Here is a 21,606-nt window from a genome sequence, read left to right as displayed (position 1 = left end):
TGGTTTATCACATTTACAACAAAATGTAATCTGTAAACTGTGGTGGTGCAATATTGGCCTTATGCAGGGCCATAAACTCCACCAGAGAGGTCCTTTGGGGCCATCTGCCTGTCCCAAGACAGGATAAAAGTGGAGGGTTGGGCGTGGGGCTAGCAACTCCACCTCGTAAAAAATCAACCTGCTACAGAAACGCCAACAATAGAGACAACAGAGACTTTTACCCTGGAAAAAGAACGGTCTTCAACTCGAAGATGCATGACGCTGGGTGGTAAAAGCCATGAGGAAGCCACTAAGCCGATTACCCTTCTTGCAACCAGGAGGATTACCATAGGCACGTGGAACGTGAGGACCATGTACGAGTCAGGAAAGACGGCGCAGGTTGCAGCAGAGATGAGGAGCAACAACCTGACCCTATTAGGCATTAGCGAGACAAGATGGACACAAGCGGGACAGAGACGACTGTTGACAGGAGAGCTGTTGCTGTATTCAGGGCATGAAGAGAGCGACGCACCCCACACACAGGGAGTGGGCTTCATGTTGTCCAAGCAGGCACAGAGAGCACTGATTGGTTGGGAGGCACATGGTCCCAGGATCATCACAGCATCCTTCAGAACTAAAATGAAGAGGATTAAGATGAATGTTGTTCAGTGCTACGCTCCAACTAATGACAGCGAAGAGGAGGACAAAGATTATTTTTACAACAGACTCCAGAAAATATTAGAGATTCTCCCAGACAAAGACATCATCATCCTTATGGGAGACTTTAATGCCAAAATTGGACCTGACAACACAGGATATGAACAAGTCATGGGGACCCACGCTCTGGGAGAGATGAGTGAGAATGGAGAGAGATTTGTGGATCTGTGTGCACTTAACAACCTGGTCATAGGAGGTAGCATCTTTCCTCACAAGCGGATCCACAAGAGTACCTGGGTATCACCAGCAGGCATGACAGAAAATCAGATCGATCATGTCTGCATTAGCAAGAAGTTCAGAAGATCCTTGCAGGACGTTAGAGTTAGAAGAGGAGCAGACGCGGCGTCCGACCATCACTTAGTGGTGGCCAGATTGAAGCTGAAGCTGAAAAAGAACTGGATAGACGCGTCAGACAGAAGAGTGAAGTACAACGTCAGCCTTCTGAAGGACCATAAGACCAAGGAAGATTTTGGACTGACGCTGAAGAATAAGTTTTCAGTATTACAGGATCGGTCTGAGAAAGAGGAAGACAGTGTACTAAACAGATGGCATAAAGTGAGAGAGACACTTAGGTCAGTATGCCAGGAAGTGCTTGGAATTAAGAAACACCAGCAGAAAGAGTGGATCACAGCAGAGACCTTGATCAAGATAGAAGACACAAAGAAGAAGAAGGCAGCAGTCAATAACAGCAGGACTAGAGCAGCAAAGGCCAAAGCTCAAAAAGAGTATGCTGAAGCCCATAGAGCAGTGAAGAGGAATATCGGGAAGGACAAGAGAGAGTATGTGGATGAACTGGCAGCAGAAGCGGAGCAGGCAGCATACAGCGGTAATATGAAACAGCTGTATGATACTACCAAGCGACTGTCTGGAAAGTTCAGCAAGCCAGAGCATCCTGTTAAAGACAAGCAGGGAAAGTCTATAACAGGAATAGAACAACAGATGAACAGATGGGCGGAGCACTTTGAGGAACTCCTGAACAGATCAGCACCCCCAAATCCACCAGATATCAACCCAGCCAGCGAGGACCTCCCAATTAATTGCGATAAACCAACCAGAGATGAGATCAGAAAAGCCATCACCATGATGAAGAATAGGAAGGCGGCTGGACCTGATGACATCCCAGCAGAGGCCCTGAAAGCAGACCTGGATGCTTCAGTGGAAATGCTGTACCCCCTCTTTGAGAAGATATGGGAAGAACTGATTCCGGTAGACTGGAAAGAGGGATATCTCATCAAAATCCCCAAGAAAGGAGATTTTAGCAACTGTGCCAATTATAGAGGAATCACGCTCCTGTCGGTGCCAGGAAAGGTCTTCAACCGAGTCCTCTTAGAGAGAATGAAGGATGCCGTTGATCCACAGCTACGAGATGAACAGGCAGGTTTCCGGCAGAATAGATCATGCACGGACCAGATAGCAACGCTTCGCATCATAGTCGAGCAGTCTATGGAGTGGAACTCCTCATTGTACATCAACTTTGTTGATTATGAGAAAGCGTTCGATAGCATGGATCGAGAGACCCTCTGGAAGGTCCTTTGGCACTACGGCATCCCAGCAAAGGTGGTCAACCTGATCAAGAACTCATATGACGGTATACACTGTAGAGTGATCCATGGAGGGCAGCTTACTAACAGGTTCCAGGTGCAAACTGGAGTCAGGCAAGGATGCTGTTGTCACCATTTCTCTTTCTCCTCATCATCGATTGGATTATGAAGACATCCACTTACGAGCGTAGGAACGGAATCCAATGGACGTTGTGGACCCAGCTTGATGACCTGGACTTTGCTGATGACCTTGTGCTCCTTTCGCACAGTAAACAGCAGATGCAAGAGAAGACCAACGTAGTGGCAGCCACGTCATCACAGGTTGGCCTCAACATTCACAAGGACAAGACCAAGATCCTTAGGATTAACTCCATCAGCAATGACCCAGTCACACTGAATGGAAGCCCCCTGGAAGAAGTGCAGTCCTTCACCTACCTATGTAGCATCATCGACCAGCAGGGTGGCACAGACGCAGACATCAAAGTAAGGATTGGTAAGGTAAGAGCAGCCTTCTTACAGCTCAAGAACATCTGGAGCTCCAGAGAGCTGTCTTTGGCAATAAAAATTCGACTGTTCAACTCCAATGTGAAATCAGTCCTACTGTATGGAGCTGAAACCTGGAGGACAACCAAAACAACCATCAGGAAGATCCAGACCTTCATTAATAGCTGCCTCAGAAGGATTCTCCAGATCCGCTGGCCAGACACCATCAGTAACATCCACCTCTTGGAGAGGACCTGTCAACTCCCAGCAGAGGAAGAAATCAGAAGGAGAAGGTGGGGTTGGATAGGACATACACTACGTAAGCAGCCAACTAACATCACCAGACAGGCACTGCGGTGGAACCCCCAAGGCAAGCGGAAAAGAGACCATCCAAGAAACACCTGGCGACGCGACCTGCAGTCTGATAGCAAAAAAATGGGCTATACCTGGAACCAGCTAGAGCGAATGGCCCAGGATAGAGGACTCTGGAGATCTGTGGTTGGCGGCCCATACCCCGATTGGGGTGACAAGCATGAGTGAGTGAGTGCAGGGCCATATAGGTTTCAGTAGAGATGCTGTTGGTTCAACTTAAATGCCACTAGTATAAAATATTTCTACCGCATACCATTGCCTGTGATATCTGATCTATGATTACTTTTTACAATGAATGCCCCTTTTCTCACTACACCCTGCCATGACTGTGTTACACACTGATCAGTACTAGTTCTGGCTCACCTGCAACTTCTTGGGGATTAAATGTGCTTCCTAGTCAAAGAGTTGCTGATATTAGAGCTGTAACAGAAGTTGTTGTTTTTCATTACAGTGGAACTGCGGGAGGAACTGGAACAAGATGCAGCAAGGGGAGCTGCAACTCCCATCAGGTATGTTGGAAAGGACTTTTCTTTCATGACTGGAAAAAGAATGTACCTATTAGAATAGCCAACAAATGGATGGAAAATCTTATGAGTGTAAGATTAAGTAACACCAAGATTGTGTTGAACTGTTCCGAGAGGGAGTGGATAAGGAGATGGCTGGGGTGCTTCGATTACTGAAAAGACTCTTCTAAGATGTTCCTCCTTCCTCCACCAGTGAATAATTTGTTTGGTTTGTTTTATAATGAACTTGTGGTTGCCAGGGAATATTTCTCACAAAAACCTCTTCATCCATGGCCAAACAGTTGTACAGGGGAAGCTACATTTCAAACCTTATCAAATGTAGGTGAGTGTGACATCTGGAAGCTGACACAGGTGTGGATTTGTACTTAAAACTCTTTCTTTTCTACTCAGAGTTGCATCTCCAACACAAATTATGTTAGGTTACTTGGTTTTCAAGTATTTCCCAAGGTCATATTTGAAACTATTTAATTTCCCTCATAAGGGAAATGGGGATTGAACGGCTTTTGCTAACCACTCCCTTAAACTGGAGTTTGCAAGGCAAATACCACCCTGTTTAGCAGCAATCTTTTACATATACAAAAAGTCTAACTTAATCGTTTAACAAAATTTATTCATCAATCCTTTTAAATAGAAGCTTTTTGATAAATGACCCTTTGTCTTTAGGGGCTTGTCTTCTCACTTGTACTGCTTTAATTATACTGGTGTAGAACCGATATTGTTCAAGAGGTATAACTCCCTAGTGTGGATGCAATTATGATGGTGTAACAGCGCTTATAGCAATATAGCTTATAAACACTATAGATTGTACTGACGTAAGTGTTTTGGTATAAAAGCATGCTCCTAACCAAGATAGTTAAATCTTTCATAAAACTGTGTAGATCAATCCTAAGCTAGGTGCTTCAGTATTCCTTGAAAATACGGGTAAGATCTGATGAGAAACAGTCAAATGAAAAAGAATCCCATTCAATTACATCATGTAATAGCAGACAGCTAAAAAGTGACAAGTTTTTAAAGTGCTTTTATACAAATGCCAGAAGTCTAAATAATAAGATGGGTGAACTAAAGTGCTTTGTATTAAATGAGGATATTGATATAATAGGCATCACATCAACTTGGTGGAATGAGAATAATCAATTGGACATAGTAATACCAGAGTACAAAATATATTGGAAGGACAGAGCAGGTCGTGCTGGTGAGGGAGTGGCACTCTGTGAAAGAAAGCGTAGAATCTAATGATGTACAAATCTTAAATGAACCAAACTGTACCATGGCCTCTATGGATAGTAATTCCATGCTTTAATAATAAAAATATAGCAGTAGAGAGATATTACTGACAACTTGACCATGATGGTGATAGTGACTGTGAAATGCTCAGGAGGATTAGAGAGGCTATAAAAATAAAAAACTCAACTATCTCCATATTGACTGGGTACATGTCACCTCAGGATGGGATACGGAGATAAAGTTTCCTAAAACCTTAAATGACTGTTTCTTGGAGCAGCTAGTCCTGGAACCCACAAGAGGAGAGGCAATTCTTGATTTAGTCCTAAGTGCAGCACAGGATCTGATCCATGAGGTAAATATAGCTGGAGTGTTTGGTAATAGTGACCATAATATAATAAAATTTAACATGCCCGTGGTGAGGAAAACACCACAGCAGCCCAACACTGTAGCATTTCATTTCAGAAAGGAAGACTACACAAAAATAAGAAAGTTAGTTAAACAGAAATTAAAAGGTGTGGTGCCAAAAGTGGCATCCCTGCAAGCTGCATGGAAACTTTTTAAAAACACCATAATAAACATGCAAATTAAATGAAAATACACAGTAAGCGAATGAAAAAAGTGCCACTGTGGCTATACAACAAAGTAAAAGAAGCAGAGAGAGACAAAAAGGCATCCCTTAAAAAGTGCAATTAAATCCTAGTGAGGAAAATAGAAAGGAGCATAAACTCTGACAAATGAAGTGAAAAATACAATTAGGAAGGCCAAAATAAAATTTGAAGTGCAGTTAGCCAAACACTCAAAAAGTAATAGCAAAAAAAATTTAAGTACATCAGAAGCAGGAAGCCTGCTAAACAGTCAAAGGGGCCACTGAATGATCAGGATGCTAAAGGAGCACTCAAGGACAATAAGGCCACTGTGGGGAAACTAAATGAATTCTTTGCATCAGTCTTCACGGCTGAGGATGTGAGGGAGATTCCAAAACCTGAGCCATTCTTTTTAGGTGACAAATCTGAGGAACTGTAGCAGATTGAGGTCATTAGAGGAGATTTGGAACAAATTAATAAACTAAACAGTAAAAAGTCACTAGGACCAGATGGTATTCACCCAAGAGTTCTGAAGGAACCCAAATGTGAAATTGCAGAACTGCTAACTGTAGTTTCAGTGACAGACCTGCAGGTGGCAATTTTGCAACAGAAAAGCTTCAAAAACAGACTCCAAGGAGAAACTGCTGAGCTGGAATTGATATGCAAACTAGATAGCAGGGCCAGCTCCAGGCCCCAGCATGCCAAGCACGCGCTTGGGGCGGCACGCTGCAGGGGGCGCTCTGCAGCTTGCCAGGAGGGCGGCAGGCGGCTCCGGTGGACCTCCCGCAGGCGTGCCTGTGGAGGGTCCACTGGTCCCACAGCTCCGGTGGAGCAGCCGCAGGAAAGCCTGCGGGAGGTCCACCGGAGCCGTGGGACCAGCGAGCGGTAGAGTGCCCTCCGTGGCGTGCCGCCATGCTTGGGGCGGGAAATGGCTAGAGCCGGCCCTGCTAGATAGTCACCTTAGGTTTGAATAGGGACTGGAAATGGCTGAGCCACTACAAACATTGACTCTATCTCCCCTTGTAAGTATTCTCACACTTTTTATCAAACTGTCTGTACTGGGCTATCTTGATTATCACTTCAGAAGTTTTTTTTCCTTACTTAATTGGCCTCTCAGAGTTGGTAAGACAGCTCCCACCTTCTCATGCTCTCTGTATGTCTATATATAGCTCCTCAATATATGTTCCATTCCATGCATCCGAAGAAGTGGGCTGTAGCCCACAAAAGCTTATGCTCAAATAAATTTGTTAGTCTCTAAGGTGCCACAAGTACTCCTGTTCTTTTAACTGTAGTTTGTAACTTATCATTTAAATCGGCTTCTATATCAAATGACTAGAGGATAGCTAATGTGACACCAATTTTTAAAAAGGGCTCCGGAGGTGATCCCGGCAATTACAGGCCAGGCAACCTGGTTGAAACTATAGTAAAGAACAAAATTGTCAGAAACATAGATAAACATAATTTGTTGGGGAAAGAGTTTTTTGTAAAGAGAAATCATGCCTCACCAATCTAATAGAATTCTTTGAGGGGGTCAACAAGCATGTGGACAAGGGGGATCCAGTGGATATAGTGTACTTAGATTTTCAGAAAGCCTTTGACAAGGTCCCTCACCATAGGCTCCTCAGCAAAGTAAGCTGTCACAGGATAAGAAGGAAGGTCGGATCGGTAACTTGTGAAAAGATAGGAAACAAAGGGTAGGAATAAATGGTCAGTTTTCAGAATGGAGAGAGGTAAATAGTGGTGTCCCCCTGGAGTCTGTACTGGGACCAGTCCTATTCAACCTATTCATAAATGATCAGGAGAAAGGGGTGAACAGTGAGGTGGCAAAATTTGCGGATGATACAAAACTATTCAAGATAGTTAAGTCCCAAGCAGACTGTGAAGGGCTATGAAAGGATCTCACAAAATTGGGTCTGGCCAACAAGATGGTAGATGAAATTCAGTGTTGATAAATGCAAAGTAATGCACATTGGAAAACATAATTCCAACTATCCATATAAAATGAGGTCTAAATTATCTGTTACCACTCAAGAAAGAGATCTTGGAGTCATTGTGGATAGTTCTCTGAAAACATCCACTTAGTGTGCAGTGGCAGTCAAAAAAAGTGAACAGAATGTTGGAAATTATTAAGAAAGGGATAGATAATACCGAAAATATCATATTGCCTCTATATAAATCCATGGTATGCCCACATCTTGAATACTGTGTGCAGATGTGGTCGCCCTATCTCAGAAAAGATATATTGGATTTGGAAAAGGTTCAGAAAAGGGCAACAAAAATGATTAGGGTATGGAACGCCTTCCATATGAGGCAAGATTAGTAAGACCGGGACTTTTCAGCTTGAAAAAGAGTTGACTAAGGAGAGATATGATTGAGGTCTATAAAATTATGACTGGTGTGGAGAAAGTAAATAAGGAAGTGTTACTTACTTCTTCTCATAACACAAGAACTAGAGGTCATCAAATGAAATGAATAGGCAGCAGGTTTAAAACAAAAGGAGTATTTTTTTTCACACAATGCACAGTGAGTCTGTGGAACTCTTTGCCAGAGGGTGTTGTGAAGGCCAAGACTATAACAAGGTTCAAAATAGAACTAGATAAGTTCATGGAGGATAGGTCTATCAATGGCTATTAGCCAGGATGGGCCGGGATGGTGTCCCTAGCCTCTGTTTGCCAAAGCTAGGAATGGGTGACAGGGGATGTGATTACCTGTTCTTCTTTGAGTGCTGTCCCTGTAGGTGCTCCACTCTAGGTGACGGTGCATCCTGGTGCTGTTGATCGGAGATTTTCGGTATCAGTGCCTGGTTGGGATGCACGCAGTCAGTTGGTATCTCCCGTCTCGTTGGAATCTTCCTAAGTGCGTGCGCCCCACACCCTCCTCAGTTCCTTCTCAACCATCCTCGTCTGAAGACGGGACTCGGGGCAGTGCTGCCTTTTCTTCCCTGGTCTCTATAGAAAACAGTAACAAAGAACATAGAAATAATTATTACTTAATCCCAGTTGTTTCCCTTCCTTTAGTATAGTTACATAATTAGTTTCTTAAGATACGTCTACACTATGGAATTATTCCGATTTTACATAAACCAGTTTTGTAAAACAGATTGTATAAAGTCAAGTGCATGCGGCCACACTAAGTACATTAATTCGGTGGTGTGCATCCGTGTACCAAGGCTAGCGTCGATTTCCGGAGTGTGGTACTGTGGGTAGCTATCCCATAGTTCTCACAGTCTCCCCCGCCCATTGGAATTCTGTGTTGAGATCCCAATGCATGATGGTGCAAAAATAGTGTCGCGGGTCATTCTGGGTAAATGTCATCACTCATTCCTTCCTCCATGAAAGTAATGGCAGACAATCATTTTGGGCCCTTTTTCCCTGGATTGCCCTGGCAGACGCCATAGTATGGCAACCATGGAGCCCGTTTTGCCTTTTGTCACTGTCACCGTATGTGTACTGGATGCCGCTGACAGAGCGGTACTGCAGCGCTACACAGCAGCATTCATTTGCCTTCGCAAGACAGCAGAGACGGTTATCAGTTGTTCTGTACCGTCTGCCATGCCATTGTAAATTGGCGATGAGATGATGGTTATCAGTTATTCTGTACCATCTGCTGCTGTCATGGGTGCCCCTGGCTGAGGTCGGCTGGGGGCGCAAAGACAAAAATGGGAATGACCCCCCGGGTCATTCTCTCCTTTATGGTTTATCTAAAAATAGAGTCAGTCCTGCCTAGAATATGGGGCAAGTGTGCTAGAGAACCAGTGTACTAGAGAGCACAGCTGCTCCGTGTCAGATCCCGCAGAAATGATGAGCTACATGCCATTCTAAGGGGTGCCCCTGCAACAACCCCACCCGTTGCTTCCTTGCTCCCTCAACCCTCCTGGGCTACCATTGCAATGTCCCCCCCTATTTGTGTGATGAAGTAATAAAGAATGCAGGAATAAGAAACACTGACTTGTTAATGAGATAAAATGAGGGGGAGGCAGCCTCCAGCTGCTATGATAGTCCAGGCAGGACATTAAACGGTGCGGGGGAGAGGAGCCCAGCATCCCGCTACTATGATAGTCCAGGTAGTACAGAATCTTTTCTTTAGACATGAAAGGAGGGTGCTGATGGAGCTCAGCCTCCAGTTGCTATGATGAAGACGGTTACCAGCCGTTCTGTACCATCTACTGGGAATGACCGGGAGTCATTCCTATTTTTACCCAGCCGCCCCCGGCCGACCTCACCTGAGGCCAGCCAGGAGCACTCACGGGCTGCTGCTGCTGATGATGGATAGTCACATTGTACCGTCTGCCACCGCGGAGGGGAAGGGAGAGGGTGCTGCTGTTCATTGCCTCAGCACCATGTCTACCAGCAGCATGCAGTAGACATAGGGTGACATATAAAAAAGTCAAGAAACGATTTTTTTCCCTTTTCTTTCACAGAGGGGGGGGAAAATTGATGAGCTATACCCTGAACCACCCCGGACAATGTGTTTGACCCTACATGCATATGGATCTCAGCCAATAATGCAAATGCTTTTCGGAGACTGCGGGGACTGTGGGATAGCTAGAGTCCTCAGTACTCCCTCCCTCCCTGCCTCCATGAGCGTCCATTTGATTCTTTGGCTTTCCGTTACGCTTGTCACGCAGCACTATGCTGAGTCCCTGCTGTGGCCTCTGTCTGGAGATTTTTTTCAAATGCTTTGGCATTTCGTCTTCTGTAATGGAGCTCTGATAGAACAGATTTGCCTCCCCATACAGCGATCAGATCCAGTATCTCCCGTACAGTCCATGCTGGAGCTCTTTTTGGATTTGGGACTGCATCGCCACCCGTGCTGATCAGAGCTCCATGCTGGGCAAACAGGAAATGAAATTCAAAAGTTCGCGGGACTTTTCCTGTCTACCTGGCCAGTGCATCTGAGTTCAGATTGCTGTCCAGAGCGGTCATAATGGTGCACTGTGGGATATTGCCCGGAGGCCAATACCGTCGATTTGTGGCCACACTAACCCTAATCCGATATGGTAATACCGATTTTCAGCGCTACTCCTCTCATCGGGGAGGAGTACAGAAACCGGTTTAGAGAGCCCTTATAGCGATATAAAGGGCCTTGTTGTGTGGACGGGTGCAGCGTTAAATCGGTTTAACGCTGCTAAAATCGGTATAAACGCATAGTATAGACCAGGCCTCAGTTTAAAAAAAAAAAAAAAATCTCTCAGGCTTGTCTCCTGTTGAGACACTCTCCCCAGCCATTTCTAATTCATATTGCCACGAACTTCAGGATTCAAAAGGTGCATTTCCTGTCAGGACTCCATGCCACGGACAGATGGGCACTCACATTGTGTGAAGTGCCTTGGGGACACCCACATCTCCACAAAGTGCCTCCATTGCGCGAGCCTCAAGTCAAGAGCTCGTCGCGACAGGGACCTGCGGCTCAAAATGCTGATGGAAAAATCCTTACAGCTGCTTTCGGAGACGGGAAAAGTTAAACCCGCTCCTACATGCTCCCCAACCAGATCTGAACCAGTGTGGAGCATTGCTTCACCCTCCCTGGAGTGAAGGCAAGAAGCAGAATAGTCTCACAGGAGAGACTTTAACAAGGGTAGGGGGTCTCCTGCGAGATCCCTACGCTCTCTGCTGACAGCGCCAAAGGCGGGTGCCTCAGCTTTTTCTAATGCCTCAGCCGCGGTTCCTACAGAGCACAGAGGCAGGGACCCGACCTCCCGTGCCGGGAAGGTCCTTGTTGCCCCGGTCCCCTCAGCACTGAAAACGGCTGCGGTGCGGACAGCGTGCCCCTCCTCGGCACTGAAAATGGCCGCAGTGCTGACAGCATGCCCCTCGGCACCGAGAAGAACGTGGGCACCGAGCCTATCTTCCACCAGGGCACCAGCAGCAGACCCCCTGCAGGGCACCTCCAAGCAATCTGCAGCACTATTGTCACTTTGACTTTCTCTTGCTAATGAGCTAGAGCAGAGAGCAGGCTCAGCTCAGCCCAGGGAGGAGGAGCAACAGTTTCTCACTCAATGTGACCTTTCAGTGCCACCTGAGCCTCACTCTCCGCTCCAAGATACACAGGGCTCTTTTTTTTTGAACTGCCACTCTCTCCACCTGAACTGGCTTTCACTGACGGTGACCTTGAGTTGCAGCAGCAAGCGGAGTTCTCCCCTCCTGCTTCTCCTCCATAGGCACCTCTGCCACCTCAGGTCGTGGCTCAAGGTCACCAGCCTCAGTTTTCCTACTTTGCCCCCCCCCCGTGGGTGACACCTGGGTTCTCCTACCCTATGCCTTGGCCTCAGTGGTATCCTTGGCAACATCCTCCTACCACTCCTCCTCCTTCTGTGCCTCAATATCCTGCTCCGTCCACTTCTACAGTGCCTGAGCCTCCTCCTGAGTATGCAAGTTATGCACCATATCCTGACTCACCGACTCCTAACTCTCCATTAGCCCTGGACGGAGCCCTCCTCCCTCCGCCTCCACAGGCCGTGGACAACTGTAAACAATTTCAAGAACTTTTCAGGAGGGTGGCACTCAGTCAAGATATCCCCTTAGAAGAAGTTCAGAAGACGCAACACAGACTCCTCAGAATCCTTCAACCGTCTGCACCCTCAAAAGTCACGCTCCCTATAAATGAAGCACTCCTGGAGCCAGCTGACACACTCTGGCAATCCCCAGCTTCTTTAGTACCAACTTGCAAAAAGGCCGAACATAAATACTATGTCCCTGCTAAGGACGCTGACTTCCTATTTTCTCATCCACCACCAAACTCTCTTGTCATGGATGCAGTTGCACAGAGGAAGAAACAGTCACAATATCGACCCACCCTGCAAGACAAGGACCTTAGACGCCTCGACGTCTTGGGCTGCAAGGTTTATATGTCCTCCACACTACAATTCAGAATTGCAAACTATTCTGCTCTCCTCACCAGTTATGACTTTGATAATTGCAATAAACTTTTTGAATTTGCCTCCTACATTCCAGAGGATAGGAGAGGAGACTTCAAATCCATCCTGACTGATGGCCAACTAATTTCCAGAATGGCCCTACAGGCATCTCTAGGCATGGCGGACACAGCAGCCCGTACAACTGCAACTGCTGTGGTTATGTGCAGATCCTCATGGCTCTCTGCATCTGGCATCCCGAAAGAACTGCAGACCAAAGTGGAGGATCTCCCCTTTGATAAGGACAAACTTTTCTCAAAAAAAACTGATAAACTCCTTCACACCATGAAAGATTCTAGAGCGACACTGCGCACCCTGAGCATTCACCCATCTCTTCCCAGGAGACAACGATACCAACCCTACCAAAGACCCCGCAAACAACAGTACTATTGTCCTCAACCCAAACCATGCAACATAACTAGGAATCATACTAGACCCCCCAAGCGCAGACAAAATCGAAATCAAGCCACCACCTTCTGTCCATCGGGCAATAAACAACAGTTTTGAAATGTTGGTCAAGGGTCTGCATGACCACCCCTTGATTCCACCGCTTACTTGCCCATTTGGCCACCGCCTCCAGAATTTCCAACATGCCTGGCAGTGGATTACACAGTACCGCTGGGTCCTCAAAATAGTTCAGTCCGGTGACTCCATCCCTTTTATATCCTATCCTCCTACCCTTCCCCGTCCCTCTTCAGGGACCCTTCTCATGACCACTTACTTCACACAGAAGTGGCGCATCTTCTGTAACTAGGTGCAGTGGAGCCTGTGCCGACACAACATCAATGGACAGGTTTCTACTCCCATTACTTTCTAACTCAGAAAAAGACCGGAGGATGGAGGCCTATACTAGATCTATGCCGACTGAACAAATTTTTGAGGACACAAAGATTCAAGATGGTCAAACTGGGCACAATAATACCTGCACTGGATCCAGGGGACTGGTTCACAGCCCTTAATCTACAGGATGCTTACTTTCCTATTATCAATTCATCCGGCTCACAGACGCTTCCTACGATTCACAATCGGTCACAACCATTTTCAGTACAGAGTTCGTCCTTTCGGACTCTCCACAGCACCAAGAGTTTTTTCCAAGACTCTAGCCGTGGTCATGGCTCACCTCCGCAAATACGGGGTCACGCTGTTCCCCTACCTGGATGATTGTCTTGTCAAGGGCAACTCCTACGGTGAGACACTTCAGGCTACCCATTTCGCCATCTCCCTCTTTCACAGCCTAGGCCTCCAAATAAACATCCAAAAATCCACCCTGACACCTACACAACAGATCAAGTTCATCGGAGCTCATCTCGACTCAATTCAGAGCAGGGCCTCGCTCCCATATCACAGATTCCTCGCTATCACGCAGCTCAGACGCACGCTCTCTATTCGTCCTAGGACACAGGCAAGAATCTGTCTAAAGCTCCTTGGTCACATGGCAGCCACCACCTTTGTGGTTCAGCACGCCAGGCTACACATGAGATGTCTCCAGGGCTGGCTCAATTCCAGTTTCAAACCCAACAGACACACCTTAGGGATGCTGCTAACTCCTCCTCCCAATGTTATAGCTTCCCTACATTGGTGGACAAGTCCAGAAAACCTCTGCACGGGGGTTTCCTTCCAGCAATGATCCCCAACGCTCATGCTCACCACAGACGCTTCCCTAATAGGCCGGTGGTCCGCATCAGAGACGCACCTACACATAAATCTCTTAGAGCTCAGAGCAGTGAGGCGAGCGTGCCTTCACTTTCTTCCCCTCATAAAGAACAAATCTCTTCGGGTCTTAACAGACAACATAGCATGTATGTACTACATAAACAGACAAGGGGGAGCCCGATCACATTCCCTTTGGATGGAAGCCATTTGACTATGGAATTGGTGCATACAACATCGAATACAAATCATTGCTCCCTACCTACCAGGCAGCCATAACACTACTGCCGACGCACTCAGCAGGCACTTCTCAACAGAACATGAATGGGAACTGCACCCCGCAGTACTCCAACAGCTCTTCTCCCTCTGGGGCACCCCTTCAATAGATCTCTTTGCCACAACCTAGAATCGAAAATGTCCCCTGTTTCGCTCCAGAGAGGTACTCAAGATTGCATCCCTAGGAGATGCATTCCTCATCCCATGGAACAACTCCCTCCTGTATGCCTTCCCACCAATTCCTCTATTATACAGGGTTCTTCAGAAGATTGCAGACGACAAGGTCCAGGTCATCCTTATTGCCCTGGCTTGGCCAAGACAGACGTGGTATCCCTATCTACTCCGCATGTCCTCCCATCACCCATGGGCTCTCCCCAACAGACCAGATCTCCTTTCCCAGGACAACGGATGGGTTCTTCACCCCCAGCTCCAAAAGCTCCACCTCACAACCCTGGTTCCTTCATGGTTCCAAATCCATGAACCAATCCATTCTGAGCAAGTCCAATATGTCCTCCTGCACAGTAGGAAAGACTCCACTCATAAAACCTACCTGGAGAAGTGGAAGCGTTTCGCCCTCTGGTACTCACGTAATCACTTAACCCCCAATAACGTGACCCTCCGTAACATTCTAGACTACCTCCTGAAACTAAAACAGGACAGACTTTCGCTCAGCTCCATCAAAGTGCACCTGGCGGCGCTTACCACCTTCCATGACCTATTAGACGGTTATTCACTCTTTACCCACCCCACCATAAAACGCTTTCTCACGGGCCTACAAAATCTCTACCCTGAAATTCGCCCAGCAGCGCCTGCATGGAATCTTAACCTTGTTCTTCATGCTCTCATGAAACCTCCATTTGAGCCCTTGGCTACCTCCTCTCATCTCCATATGTCCATGAAGGTGGCTTTCTTAGTTGCCATAACATTGGCAAGGAGAATTGGTGAAATGAGTGCCCTGAAGGCCCACCCTCCCTACACAATCTTCTCCAAAGACAAAGTCACTTTGAGACCGCATCCTAAATTTCTTCTTAAGGTGGTATCGACCTTCCACCTCAACCAACCTATATACTTACCTACTTTCTATCCCGAACCTCACAAGACTCTTCAAGAGGCAACCCTGCATACTCTTGACATCAGGCGAGCAATAACTTTTTATTTAGACAGGACTAAACCATTTTGTAAGTCCCCACGACTTTTTGTTTCCATTACCGAAAGATCGAAAGGTACAGTTATCTCTAAACAACGTTTATCCAAGTGGATCTCTGACTGCATCAGATCCTGTTACCGTGCGCAAAATCTTCAACCGCCTGAAGGCATTAGAACTCATTCCTCTCAAGCCATGTCGACATCTTTTGCCTTCCTACACAATGTTCCCATTCCTGACATCTGCAAAGCGACTGCGTGGTCATCTGAACACACATTTGCAAAACACTATGCTCTCACGCAAGACACCACGGCAGACACCATAGTAGGCCATACAGTACTATTTACAGTACTCACTGCTGCATCTCCAAAGTCCCACCAACCATAGTGGGTACTGCTACACATTCACCTAGAGTGGAGCACCCACAGGGACAGCACTTGAAGAAGAAGAGAAAGTTACTCACCTTGCAATAACTGAGGTCTTCGAGATGTGTGTCCCTGTGAGTGCTCCACTCCCTACCCTCCTCCCCTCTACTTTGGAGTACTAGTATGATTCTCCACAGTAGAGAAGGAACTGAGGAGGGTGTGGGGCGCACGCACTCAGGAAGATTCCAATGAGACGAGAGATACCAACTGAGAGTGTGCGTCCCAACCAGGCACTGCTACCGAAAATCTCCCATCAACGGCGCCGGGACACACCGTCACCTGGAGTGGAGCACCCACAGGGACACACATCTCGAAGAATCTCAGTTACTGCAAGGTGAGTAACTTTCTCTTCTGTTCATTCCATAGGTGCCAACTTCTCCTGGTGCCGGTGGGTGGCCCCCCCCCATCCCAGCCCTGCCCCAACTCCACCTCTGCTCCGCCCCCATTTCAGCCCTTCCCCAAAGTCCCCACCCCAACTCTGCCCGCTCACTGCCCGTATTGGACCCCTTCCCCAAATCCCGGGCCTGCCTCTTCCCCACCCTCTCCCCTCAGTGCTCCGGGTTCCTGCTCCTCCCTCCCACAGCTTGTTACAACATGTGGGGCAGCTCACCACATGTCTGTATGTGTGATACTGGATGAAAGTCAAACAATGCCTTACAACATAAACATGATAATATGTTGTATGTCCCAATGCGTGTTCACTGCAGCACTGTATGTGATATCTTACACTGTTTTCTTGTGCAGGGACAATCTAGTTACCAGAGGAACTGAGATGGACAGGGGAGAACCAGCAGATCACAGCCCACAGAGTTCTTGTATTTCCCTAGAGAGCCAGGCCACCACCCTGAGTAACTTAAAATATACCCTGGCAGGTAACTGTGATATTAGGAATGCAAGTTCAGTATTTCTGCAAGCCAAACACTTAGTATGTGGCACAAGCTCCTTTCCCAGGTTCTATATCCTTTTTACGCTCTATATACAAATTGGACCAAAATAACTAAATAGGTTTTTTTTTAATTCTCACCTTTAGTTATTTTAGGGCAAATCTGTGTGTGGTCTCTCATATTTTGGAATAAGAGTGACTGTCTCTTAAGTCAAATTGAAATTAGGCACTCTTGTTCCAAAATATGGCAGTCCACACACAGACTTGCCCTGAAATAACTAACTGTGTGAATTAACTATGTGTTTGGCCCCCTCCATCTTTCTATTTTCGTTTATTTAGTTATTTCGGTTCCATTTTGTGTGTAGACAAGCCCTTATTCATGAAGCAGCTTGAAACCTTAAACAGAAGTGCAAGTTTACATCAGAATGGTACAAGCTCCTTGGCTTGTCATAAACGGAAAACAAGAAGATGGCACTGGAGCTGCTATTAAAATACTCTCCAATTTGTCCTGGCTAATAAGGAGGAAAAAGTTCTCTCCATAATAAATGCATTTTAGTACTTGTGCCTTCAAGAGGCACTTTGAATGAACTTCATTAAATGGGCTTCAATTATCTCATAGATCAGTTAACACTAAAGCCTAATGATGCCAATTTAAATGTCAGCTTTGCTGACTATTTCACTGTTGATTGTTTCAGCATCAACATGCAGCCATTCTGGGACTGTGGCCCTATAGTCTCTCCCTTCTCACTTTTTGAACTCAAGTGGTTCACAACACCTTTTCTTCCCACATTCAACTGCAGGCTCATAAGGAGCAATATTAAAATATACAATATATATTATATAAAAGGAAATCTTAGTTGTCACATTATACATTTTTCATAACACTTTTACTATGGATTTCTCCCAGCTGTAAAATGACTCTTTCACAAAACAGCACAACTACTCTTGCACAGAAGCCAAAGTATTTCATGCAATAAGCAATACATCTTGTGTGTGTGTGTGTGTGTGTGTGTGTGTGTGTGTGTGTGTGTGTGTGTGTTAATCTGATGTTTGATTTATTTTGTGGTGTCAACTAAAAACTTAAGCCTGATTGGCCATTGATGATCAGCACGAGGCTGGTTATTATACGTGGAGAATACTTGCAGTGTGTTGGTATTCAAGTAGAACAGCTCCTGCTTTGTGTGCAAGTGGTCCCAGGTTCAAAATCTGACTAATGTCTTGCAAGAGGTTCAGATACCATGGCACTAGAAGAATCTTCTGTTCTGTTCGGTATTGGAAGTACAGTTACAACAACCCAGGAAATGGAAGAATGGAGCAAAGTTTGAACATGATGACTTGCAAAGGATTTTTTTAAAGTGAGGCTTGTGTTCTTTTTCAGTTCTTTAAGATGGACAAGAATACTGAAAGGAAGGATTTTTTTAATCTCCTGCATTTAAAAAAAAAAGAGAGAAAGAAATGTCAGGATTGTGTCAAGTCTAGTCTTTCCTAGCTTTGCTAGAAGATCTTCAGGGGGTGTCAGAGATGTGTGTTGTGAGCTCTCGCACCTTAACTGAAAGAAAAGGGAGTGTTCAATCTTTTCAAACAGAACCTTTCTCTAGGTGTTTAAGCATTATTGTTAACTAGGTTGTCATGGTATAATTCCCCACTCTGAACCTTAGCGTCCAAAAGATGGGGTACCAGCATGAATTCCTCTAAGCTCAATTACCAGCTTAGTACTTGTAGCGCTGCCACCAACCAGGAATTACAGTGCCTGGTACACTCTGGTCCCCCCAAAACCTTGCCCGGGGACCTCCCAGACCCTCTGGATTTTAACACAAGGAAAGTAAACCCTTTCCCTCACCGTTGCCTCTCCCAGGCTTCCCCTCCCTGGGTTACCCTGGAAGATCACTGTGATTCAAACTCCTTGAATCTTAAAACAGAGAGGAAAATTCACCTTTCCCCCTCCTTCTCTCTCCCCCTCCGAGACTCTCCCTGAGAGAGAAAGTAATCCTTTCTCCTCACCAGTTCTCTGGTGGATCCAGATCCAGTCCCCTGGGTTCTCACCAGAATAAAAAAACAATCAGGTTCTTAAACAAGAAAAGCTTTTAATTAAAGAAAGAAAAAACAGTAAAAATTATCTTTGTAAATTTAAGATGGAGTATGTTACAGGGTCTTTCAGCTATAAACACTGGGAATACCCTCCCAGCCTAAGTATACAAGTACAAATTAAAATCCTCCCAGCCAAATACACATTTGCAAATAAAGAAAACAAACATAAGCCTAGCTCGCCTTATCTACCTAATACTTACTATTCTGAACTTATAAGAGCCTATATTGGAGAGATTGGAGAGAAACCTGGTTGCACGTCTGGTCACTCTCAGAACCCAGAGAGAACAACAACCAAACACTAACAGCCCACACAAAAAACTTCCCTCCCTCAAGATTTGAAAGTATCCTGTCCCCTGATTGGTCCTCTGGTCAGGTGACAGCCAGGCTCACTGAACTTAACCCTTTACAGGCAAAAGAGACATGAAGTACTTCTGTTCTATTAACCCTTGACTATCTGTTTTTATGTCATAGGTATTAACAAAAATATCAGAATTTTAAGACTGTCTAAAAATTCCTTTCTCTCTGGATTACTTAATTTTCACTCTCTTGTGATGTCATCACTTAGTAATTCTGCCCTGATTATAACATGTTCCAGGTTGGACAGAAGCTGAATTTTTAACATTAAAAAAGCTTTTTTACAAAGCTTTTCCTGCCTCCTCTCTATTTTATAACAGAAACTAAAATGGGCACCTACCTATTTTTTTTTTTTAAACATTTGAAAATTACTTTTAAAACTCGTTAGTGGTTTCTGTTTCACATTGAGATCAAAATTCTGGAGGCTGGAGTTGCTGCTGACAGACAATCATTCTATGTTTGCTAGGCATAGTTGCAGCAAGCTTGGTTTGGAAATGCAGTAATGTATTTGGACGTTTTTGTTTTGGAGAAAAGGGAAGGTGGGACTGTGTACAGCTATCATAAAGATGGGACTTGAGTGCGGGTATGAAATATACATCCACTGTGATTACTGATGCAGGGGAAATCTCTAATGCTGTGTTCTTCATTGCAGGGGAGGAAGAAGAGGAAAATATGAAGTACATAGTCATTGATCAATTCCAGCAGAAATTTGGTCCCGCTGTGAGTAATAACAATGATAACATTCAGGCTATATCTACATTACAAAGTTAAATCAACATAAGTTATGTCAGCTATCATCCACTGCTGTAATTCTACTTCTTTTGCAATCCACACCACACACTTGATGGCAGAGCGTGTCCACAGTTGGCGCTCTTGCATTGACAGACAGAGCAGTGCACCGTGGGTGGATATCCCACTGTGCAACTTGCCACCATCTGCCTCTGGGTGTTCTGGGAAGAGTTTGCAGTGCCTTGTGGGGACGGGTTCACCATCCGATGATGCAGTTTTCTCCATCCCATTATTCCATGGGCTTCTAACTACATTTTGCGCGGCTTTTCAACAGCCACCGTAAACTGCCTGCCTGCCATCTGTCTCAAAGCATGGGTCCTACACTTCTCTCCCGTATTGCCATGAGTGTTATGAACACAGTATTTCATTAGCTGTGAATCTGATGATGACTTCTGCTCTGTCATGGAAAGAAACAATTCAAGATTGCTTTTGGCATTCACAGAGCAGCTGCACATGGTGGACCATTGGTTCTGTGCACAGGAAACAAGGACTGAGTGGTGAGATTGCATCATGATGGGTATATGGGATGATGAGCAGTGGCTGCAGAACTTTTGGATGCACAAAGCCGCCTGCCTGGAACTGTGTGTGGAGCTCGCACCTGTCTTCTGGCGCAAGAACACCAAAATGAGAGCTACCCTAACAGTGGAGAAGCAAGTGGTGATCACTGTGTGGAAGCTGGCAACTCTGGACTGCTACTGCTCAGTCACAAATCAGTTTGGAGTTGGGAAGTCCACTGTGGGGGTTGTAGTGATGCAAGTGTGCAGAGCCCTTAATTGCCTCCTGTTACGATACTAAGGCTATTACTTAGTACTAAGGATACTAAGAGGGGTTCAACCGTGGGGGGGGCTGTTCAAATCAGGGAAGCTTTGAAGGAACATTTTGACAATGAGCCCCAGTAATATGTCTGTCTGTAATGCATGTAGCCAGGCATTGTTGTCTTGCACCGTAGTCTGAACTTTGTAATGATTGCTGTGTGTGCATTTAATTTTATAATGCAAATGCACCAATTGCCACTGGGTATGAATTTCAGCAGCAATCACTGTTTGTAGGAGATAAATAAAAAAACGTACTTATAGAAAGATATGGAATTCCCATTTAACAGTGATGCAAACGTTTATTTGTTCTGGAAGGGACATGAAAATGAAGAGCACATTTTCAAATGAGGTTCTCACAGTTGGGTATATGTCCAGCTGTCATTGTGATACATGTCCTTCAGGGCGGAGCACATGGGGTACTGAGGTGGCCCAGGAACATATGAGGAGTGTGTGTGGGGAGGGCATGGAAGGCAGTTCTGTATGGGCTGCAGGAGGAGGCAAACATGGGTTTGTTCCATCTGCAGTTAAGTCAGGGACCTCAGAATGTCTGCTTGGTCCTGTAACAGCTGTATCATCTGCTCCTGTCCTTTTTTCCTCTCTTGGCTATTCATATGCATTTTCTCACTGATCAACTCTGCTGACAATCCAAAGTATCTGAGGATTGCTGCGCTTCCCGGAACATGTCTTCCTTATTCCTCCTGTTTCATTTCCTTATCTGACAGAGCTGCTCAGCTGCTGTGCAGGAGGAGACCATCAAGGGCACATCTGCAGAAGCTAAAGAAATAATAGGCAGGGGCACTATTGTGAGTGCATTCACAGCCTTGAATCAAACTAGTTAGAAACAC

At 45.7% G+C, this 21,606-nt stretch overlaps 1 protein-coding gene across 6 annotated transcripts in view; it reads left to right on the top strand.

Moving 5' to 3' along the window:
* Nucleotides 1–21,606, top strand: part of EXD1 (exonuclease 3'-5' domain containing 1) — a 47,982-nt gene that overhangs the window by 4,380 nt on the left and 21,996 nt on the right. For all 6 annotated transcript variants that reach the window (XM_030559506.1, XM_030559502.1, XM_030559503.1 and 3 more), the window contains 3 exons: nucleotides 3,544–3,601; nucleotides 16,577–16,704; nucleotides 19,810–19,877. In XM_030559506.1, coding sequence (XP_030415366.1) covers nucleotides 3,544–3,601; nucleotides 16,577–16,704; nucleotides 19,810–19,877 — 254 coding nt within the window. The remainder of the gene's footprint in view (nucleotides 1–3,543; nucleotides 3,602–16,576; nucleotides 16,705–19,809; nucleotides 19,878–21,606) is intronic.

This window comes from Gopherus evgoodei, chromosome 4, assembly GCF_007399415.2.
Source record: "Gopherus evgoodei ecotype Sinaloan lineage chromosome 4, rGopEvg1_v1.p, whole genome shotgun sequence".
Lineage (NCBI taxonomy): Eukaryota > Metazoa > Chordata > Testudines > Testudinidae > Gopherus > Gopherus evgoodei.
This window is presented reverse-complemented; position numbering and strand designations above follow the sequence as displayed.